The 8971-nt window shown below is 38.9% G+C and overlaps 1 protein-coding gene across 1 annotated transcript in view; it reads left to right on the forward strand.

Moving 5' to 3' along the window:
• The first annotated feature begins 1106 nt into the window (after positions 1-1106).
• Positions 1107-8971, forward strand: part of LOC104135123 (solute carrier organic anion transporter family member 1C1-like) — a 17554-nt gene continuing 9689 nt past the window's right edge. Inside the window, 7 exon segments of the mRNA XM_035888539.1 lie at positions 1107-1238; positions 3575-3716; positions 3799-3931; positions 6055-6170; positions 6949-7095; positions 7212-7310; positions 8668-8913. Of these exon segments, the coding sequence (XP_035744432.1) occupies positions 1107-1238; positions 3575-3716; positions 3799-3931; positions 6055-6170; positions 6949-7095; positions 7212-7310; positions 8668-8913 (1015 nt within the window).

Below are 8971 nucleotides of genomic sequence, written 5' to 3' on the forward strand. Positions count from 1 at the left end.
CCCCTGTGTGTCAAGATCTACAGATCTGAAGAGGGTTTGTTTCAAGTGACCCTTTTTTCCAAGGGGCTCTGCAGTGGCATCTGGATCTTCCTTCAGAAATCTGTTCTGTTTGTAGTTGGAGTTGCACGAACGGGCAAGTGTTTTCATTCTTTAAATAAACTTTGCAAATAGATGCATAGACTTCCCTTACAGCTTTTCACTGAAGTATTCTTTTTAATTGCTTACCCATTTCTCAGGTATGGTTTTAAAAAAATGAGAAAAGAAAAAGGCAAAGTATTGTACTATTTCTTGCAATAAAACCAAAGTCAACTTAATCATGAAACGAGGCTTTCAACAATAAAAAAATATGTTGTAACAAACGAGGGGAAAGATTTGTCATCTATGGCTACAGTGTGTGCTCTTCCCAGGGGAACTGGAGCAGTTCTGTTGAACTGCCGAGTTGATGATTTCATGCATCAGGGGATATAGACAGCACTCAGCAAACAGAGGGGGATTAGGGATGCCCTGTATACTCTTGCACAAAGAAAAAGCATATAATCTCCTTATAGGAGGTCAGGTAGCTAAAATAACCAATTCTTTTGTCATTAAGAATTGTTTCCAACAAGCTAGTGTGACGGAATAAGTTAGATGGCTTGGTGTTACTACAGCTGAGATCTTACCAAAACATTGATTGAGTCCTAAGCCATGTGGCCTGCAAACTCAGAGCTTCACTAGGACTCCCTGTGCTTCAGCACTGATGCTTTGTTGACCCTTGTAGTTTGCTTTTGGACAGAGACTTTGTCTCTTCCTCTTTTGTGGAAATTGTCTTTTTAGCATTAAATGTCATTCTAGATTTGGGGGTGGGGGTGGGGGAGTTTGCTTTTGGACAGAGACTTTGTCTCTTCCTACAAGATACTTTAGTATTTAAACAAATATACAGTTTGAAACACCCAAGTCATTGAGCTAAATCCTTTCCAATGAAAAGGTTCAGTTTCAACATCTCAGCGTTTTCCTGTAACTACTCTTTCATCAGAAAGGTCCTTAAGCAACTTTATCTTGGCATATGTGCTTTTGTATATATTATTGTTTTTCTCTTGGGTTCAGATCACTCAGTAAAGAAACCAGTCATGACGGTGGAAACCGAATCCAGCAATATTGATGACTCAAATCAGGAAGCAGAACCTGCCCAGCTTTTGGATGATGAAGGAAACAAAAATCTACCAGTCAGAAAGACGACTTCCTGTTGCACTGGCTTGAAGGTTTGGTGCCTTATCAATATCACCACAAATTACTGCTGTCATATGTTAAGAAATGTTGTTTGAGATACGACATGACAGATTACTTCATTACTGTTCCCCCTATCTTTTCTGGAACTGGATACACACTGGAGGTACAGGGAAAAGTTGGATCTTGTCTTTGACCTAAAGAAAATAAAAATTCGTGGTTTAACAGATTTACTCTTAAATTACTCACAGGTAGATCCTGGTTTTGGTCTTTGGAGAGAGGTAGCAGCTTCCAGTGGAAAACTTGAAGCATCCTAAAATAGGTGACTATGATACACTCTTGCCTGGAGGTTGCTATCACCACCAACTCTTGTAGGGCCAAAATAGGGTGAGGTAAACCGTATTCCAAGGCTTTTATCTAATTGAGGGCTGTAGGTCAAACAGTCCACTGATTCCCACAAGTATCCAAGTCTTCAGGAGCACACAAGAAGATCTGACAGAACGAAGCAAGTAAACTAGTGAGAATTTTGATTTCATGTTAAAGCCTTAGTATTTATTGTTTCTGGCTGATCTGCAAATACTACAAGAGCGAGATTTCTTTTGACAGTGATGTGTTTGGTTTTATGTTTTGACTACTTCTTCAGCCAGCTTCTTCTCAGGTTAAACTCCATAGGCTCAATAGAGTTGCAATCGGGGACACATTTCTTTCTATAAAAAGGTCTGTAAAATGAAAGATTAATGGAAAAAAAATAGGTAATTGCAAGCTTTTCAACCATCCAAAGTAGTTTGGCTCAAGTATCAGGCAAAGGTTATTATATCTTTTATTTTATCTGACTCACATTTGGCACAATATACACCTGCAAAAATAGAATCTGATTGCTAGGAGACTCACAGGATTAACTTTGCTATCATGTATATGGGCAATGCTGCATGACTGTGGACCTATTTCTAAACTTAATGGCAATTAGAGTTCAATAGACACAATACCTTGGAGGTAATAAAAGACAAACTGTTATTCTCCCTCACCTTCCCAACAAATATTTTGTGGTTTACCTGGGGATTGCATTTTCCAACCCAAAATAGCCAAGTCATTTTTGTTTGTGTTTTCATGCTTATCAGCAGTTTGTGATTTCAGCCAAAACCCCTGAGAGCACTGTGGCATAAAGCAAGAAAGGTGGCTCTCACAGACTTTTTGCCAGTCGAGGCCAGGAGAAATAAAACATGTCAGGACAAAACCTTCACTTGTAAGGTTTTTCTCTTCATTCCTGACAAAAAGAGTGTAAATATACCTATTTTCAAGCTTTTACATCCAGAATTGGCTTCATTTCTTACAGTAGATAATATTGCAAAGTCTCAATCTATATTTACTTTTGTTTACTTACCTAATGTTGTGTTGTATTGGAACTTTTACCCAGTGAGCAATAAGTCTATTTGTTTTTTAGACTGTGTTGAAATAGTTGGGTAATATTTAAACAAACTTAGTTTAACTTTTTAGCAAATACATCTTTATTTGCAAAAGCCACAATGTGTGGTGGTGGAAGCAACTATAAAATTATAAAGAATATTAAGCTTTGTCTCATTAGGTATATGGTATACAAGCAACATAGCCATAATCTACATACTTCAAAATATATCACTTAAGGCAGAGATTAGCTCAGTCTGTATCACCTTCCACATACTGGGATATCATAAAAACTTGATGTCATGGCTATCTATATGTTTGAGTTAGAACCAGTTATGAACTGGCCTAAACTAAGTGACATATAGCCCAAGCAGAAGATTATTTAGGCTAAGATTAATTTTAGGTTGGACTAGTGTCAGTAAATGTACCTTGATGAGGTATTTTACCTCTGGCAAATTTCACATTTCTGCAACATCAGAAAACTTAGAAATTCCGCCATTTTGGCTGCCCAACACTAGGCCTCAGCTTTTTGATACATTTAACCTCAGGATGTCAGTAAAGTAAGTAGTCCCCAGTAATTTGTTTGCCAAATTTAAGTTCCACAGTCCATACGATTTCTGCTTTGGAAAACCTCTGGCCAGCAATGCAGGGAAGATCAGGCTCTCTGGTCATTAAGATGGCTATTGCACAACGGAACCCTACAGCAAGCAGCTGCGCTCGGTGCAGCACCTCGCACCAGCCCTCTCCAGCAGGGAAAACCAGAGCAGGAGCAGGCATTGCTGAGAGACCACCCCGGCGCCCCGTAGCATTAGGGTGTGTGAAAATTCGCACACACAGCATTGTCACTGCAATTTGAGTAACAAGCGCAACCACGACGATGATTGCTCCACACAGTTTTAAACATATTTGGTCCCTCTGTGACCAGTTTCCCTGCCTCTACCTCCCATTTTCTGTCTTTATCTTTTCTCAGGCATTTCTCGCTGCTTTATCATTCAGCTACTTGAGTAAAGCCTTGTCTGGTACGATTATGAAAAGCTCCATCACTCAGATTGAACGAAGGTTTGACCTGACGTCCTCTACTGTTGGTTTAATCGATGGGAGCTTTGAGATGGGTAATTGATATTTCATAACATGCATGTTCAGAGAAATACAAGGCACAGTATCTGACATTCATTTTGGTTCATTACCTTCCAGGTAACTTGCTGGTGATTGCATTTGTAAGCTACTTTGGAGCTAAACTTCATAGGCCCAAAGTAATAGCTGTTGGATGTTTTACTATGGCTTTGGGAAGTCTTTTAACAGCAATGCCTCATTTCTTCATGGGATAGTAAGTACCAAGATTAATTTGGGTAACCTAACATTGGAACTGGATACTGCTTTCTGGTGTTTGAATGAAACTTGGTGTATATTAAGTCTTAGATTTACAAAAGCCTATAGAGCCTCACCTCGATGTGCAATAAATCACTTTTGACACATACATCACTGTTCATTTTCTCTTGTTAGAAAAATATGGTTCTTCTGAAGTAAAAGTTCACTCTCTCAGAAGAAAATAGAGAAATCAAAATGCTTTAGATTTCAGTCAGACTTGTTCAGAAAAGAGGCAGAGAAGGAAATTAATTTACAAAATCAGATTTGGGTTTTTTTTCAGGAGGAACACTTGCCTCTGAAAAACTTATGAAAATTTAAGTTTTAAACAAAATATATTGTTCTTTGAAAATCTTCAACCATGCTACTATGCTTTAATGAATTATATACTCTACATGAACGGCTAACTGTAAGAACACCTTATTGGGAAAATCAGTGTTAACCTAAGAACATGACATCATTGGTTGCTAATAGACATGTCAGGATCATGTAGGGCAGGAAAGTCAAAACATTATGAACCACAGTAAAATGACGACGGATATAGAATCCACCTATATGATTTCCAGAATAAGTTTGTGTTGTTCTGAACGGGACCTCAAAGCTCTGAGCGAGTAACTTCATATTGAGTGACCATCTCTTCCTGAAGTATGACTATTTATAGTAACAGGTAACTCTCATGTAAAATGAGGGATTCCAGGCTCACTCATTGAAGAAACCAACCTACAAAGGTGCTCATTAGAAGAAATCCCACTCCTTGAAAGAGAAAGGCAGATCCTTGTCATGTAAGATGGCATGTTTTGCTCTCCCATGGCAAGCAGCTGCTCCTCACACAAAGCAGCCTCTTGGCTTCACGCAGAGCTTGAAGATGGATCAGTACTGGTAGAACTGGTACCAGGGTTTTTCCTGTTCCAAATACATGTGGCTGGTTAAACTGATTTTTGTGGCTGGTTAAGCTAATTTTTATTCTTCTTCTCCAGGCTCAGCGATTTACTGCATGTTGCTTATATGTGATAATGTTTCTAGCCATAGCTTTGATACAGTGATAGCATAGACCAAGACATATTTCTGTTGCTCTCTTAAATTTATTAGACTAATTTTAGGTATACTACCGTAAAAAGAAAACTATGGAATACTTTTTTTTTTTATCATGGCAGTGGATCTTGCACTAGCATCAGGTTTGTATTTTCCACTGCTTAAGCCAAACTATGTATCCTGCTTATCTATGCTGGGAAATGTGTACAGTTTCTCTTGTACCTGTGCCTGAATTTTTATGGTGAAACTGTTCTGCGCTGTCTCTTCTCATGAATGCTCTTCATTTCAACCTGAAAAATAAGCCTGCTCAGTTCCTAGAAGCAGAATGTGTGCTTTACCATGTTGTTCTGCTTAAGCTACTTGTACTTTGCACCTCGGCAGGGCGTGTGTCTGGGAAAAGGATCATGCTAAAGCAGTCGAAGAGCTTCCAGCACCTGAGCTGCTCAGCTGCCACCCTGCAGCATTGCTCTGCTCCCTCTAAATACAGCTAAAGAGTGTCTTTTAGCCACTAACTTTATTCACCCACTGCTATACAACAGCTCTTTCTAAAGCCAATGCCAATTATCAGGCAAACAGGTATCTCCTGAGGATGACTTCTGCCTTCCTTACTCCTCTCCTGCCCCCAGCCCCAAAATACTTATGTGCAATGAAAAGAGGGACTCACACTCACACTGAAGACATTATTCTTTTTTTCCTTGACTGTGGGGTCAGCACAGGGAGCTTGCTTGGACCTGGCCCTAAATTTTGATTCCAACAGTCCAATCCTACCTGAATTACATTCAAAAGCCCGTTTAAATTTTACAGCTTAAAATGTTATGTCTTCTAGACAGATGATTCTAACCATTATTTGTTCTCCTCATAGTGTTTTGGCTTTCCAAAATGTGCTTAAATAATCCTCTTTTTTGCTCCTTTAGTAGGACTTGAATTTTTGATTGATATTTAAACAAAGATACCTTTCTCTTTAGGGAAATGACAGTCAAGTGATTCCTGTCCTACTATGCTTGTATTTCCCTAGTGAACACTGCTTCTAAACCTACTGTTGTGTGTTTTCAGTTATAAATATGAGACAGCATCACATACAGCTTCTTCAGCCAACTTAACTTCAAGCACAAATCCCTGTTCTCTACATCAAGATGTGAATGAAACCTTGTTGGAAGTCTCCCGATCAGGTAAGGAACTGTAAGTGTATGTACAAATAGAGGAGCTAGTTCTATTCTTGGTTGCAAGTGGAATAAATCATTGCCCCATGCAAGATGCTCAGTTAGATTTCTAATTTCAACCTCTACCTGTCTGGGAACTTTACCAACACTTAAATGCATTTTGTGCATTTTATTCAGAGAAGAAACATCCAGCAAACACAGATTACTTGGACACAGTTTCCTCTGTTCACACTCTCAAATTACAGTAAAATCACCCTAACACTAAAGGGGATGTTGAGACTGCACGCGAAGGAATTTCTGAAGGGATTCAGTTACCCAGGACCTGGAGTTGGGGAGGTGGAAGAAACAGCATGAAAGGACACAAAATTGCACAGAGTTAGCTGGAAATAAATGGAGATTTCTATGATTTTGCTTACTATATGGAATACAGCTGTTTTATATGTTGCTTTGCATTTGTCAAACTTCTCAAGGTAAAGATATAGGTTATATGCCATATTTATGACAATATCAATCTGCCATTTTTTTTACACAGGCATTTTTTCTGATGGGTGCTACTTATCTGTATTTCTAGAAACCAGATACAATGGAGGTGGAGGAAAGTGTTATTAAAAGATTATTAAAAGGTATAATGAGGTTGATGGCCTTTCATTAATCTTCCGTAAGGATAATGCTGTTAATACCTTAAATACTAAACTATAATCATTCCATGTGCTGAATTTCCAGTGATTTGTCACTGTTTCCCATTCAACTATTCTATTACAAAGATGTAAACTCTCATTATCTGCAGGCTGTGAGAAGGAACCATCATCATATATGTGGATATATATCTTACTGGGAAACATGTTGCGTGGAATTGGTGAGACACCAATAACACCATTGGGCATCTCTTATCTTGATGATTTTGCTAAAGAAGAGGATGTTCCTGTGTATGTAGGTAATCTCAAAATGAAGTAAACTGAGAGATTCATAGTGTAAGAGGTCGATCATCTTCTGCAGAAGAAAACATTCAGCCATTAAAATGTACTAGCCTCTGCTTCATTGTATTTTCAGCATGTTTGCACACAATAGCCATGTTGGGCCCAATGTTTGGTTTCCTGTTGGGATCTTTATGTGCAAAACTGTACGTGGATATTGGATTTGTGGATTTAGGTAAGCAAAATGGAGGTAAAGTGAAAGTAAGCTAATACCTGTTGGTAACAGGTTCCTCTACAAATTTGCGTAAGTGTTTATTGTATTAATTATATTAATATAATTTATATTTAATTTATATTGATTTATTTTATTATATACTTCATTAACATTTTATTAAATTACTGGAAGCTTTTAGGGTAAAGGCAGTATTAGACAGGGAACATATTTCAGAATTGTGTTTAGGGATTAAAGGATTAAATACATGTTTAACCTTAAAACTGAGTACCAAGAACTCTCACAGATCCACGATGTTTTACTAAACTGGGATCTTAATGAAAGGATTCTGCTAGCATAGCATTTTTACAGTTTTGGTGGATTATCCACCCTTTCAGCTGAGCATTTTATGTTATTTACAATTCATGTAAGGTCTGCAATGTATTGTACACTTTTTGCCAGCCCTCGCTTAGTCAGATGAAAAGAAAACACATTTCTGTAATCATACCTGCAAAATGCCAGAGGGAGCAGAGCAACCCCCATAAGTGGTGGCCATGGCCCTGCATCCTGTTCCCTTTCACTGGAAGAGTCAGGAGCAATCTTTGAGGTGGCTTTTCCTGGCCAGCCCATGTACCCACCCACCAGACCAGCCTGATGGGAAGTCAGGCAGTGCACCCTGGTGACAGCTTTTTCAGGAAAAGGCCCAGTGTAGAGGCAGCAGTGGGTGATCCCATTTTACTAGGAGGACAGAGAAGTTTTCAAATCTTCAGGATTGTGTAGTTAGATAGACGAGCTATTTTGTCTTTGACTTTTGTTAAGCCAATGTTTTATTTTGCTTTAAGCATAAGAACAGTGAGCCAATTCTGGTCACACAGTGAAAAGTCTTGTAATGTCAGTCCACCACCAAATATACCAGCATGGAACAATCATAAAAATACAACCAACTATTCTCGTCTTCCTTGCAATACAAAGTCTGAAGTCATCGCTAATCTCACCAATGCCACAGAGAATGCCCATAAGTTTAATACTAGCCAACACAATTCAGTTTTGCAGATGATGGTCTCGGTAGAAATGTATCAAGCTTAAATGACCCCATGCTTGAGGCCTGTCTGCCACACGTTTTGGTTTCCTATGTGTTGGATAAGGACCTCTGTGTTGTCATGGATGCCACAAAATGGCAGTTAGCATATCATGTAGACAGGCAGATGAAACATAACACCATTCAGGGCGTGATTCTTGATGCCTTCACAGCATGAATGGTCTCTCATTAGATGATGGTCATTACCACTGACATTGTAAAATGTGGCTATTTTAGTAGGTAAGGGTGGGAAGGTTCAACTTCTTTATTTAGGTAACTTGTACCTGTTTCCCTCAATTCTAGGAAGCATCACTATCACCCCACAGGATTCCCGCTGGGTGGGTGCATGGTGGCTTGGTTTTTTAATAGGTGGAATAATGAGCTTCCTAGCTGCTATTCCGTTTTGCTTCCTGCCAAAGAGTCTGAAAAAGCCAGAGGAAGACAATAATGACAAAACCTCATATGGTCTCTTGGAAAACATGGATGCCATGAGGAAGACACTTCCTCCTACAAAACCTAAGCCAAGGAAGTGGTCAGTAATACTGAAAGGCAAGTGTTTTTCAAGTTGTATAAATGTGAAAAGCAAGAGGCACAATGTACAGCAGGA

The sequence above is a fragment of the Egretta garzetta genome, unplaced genomic scaffold (genome assembly GCF_000687185.1).
Source record: "Egretta garzetta isolate BGI_Z169 unplaced genomic scaffold, ASM68718v1 scaffold81, whole genome shotgun sequence".
Lineage (NCBI taxonomy): Eukaryota > Metazoa > Chordata > Aves > Pelecaniformes > Ardeidae > Egretta > Egretta garzetta.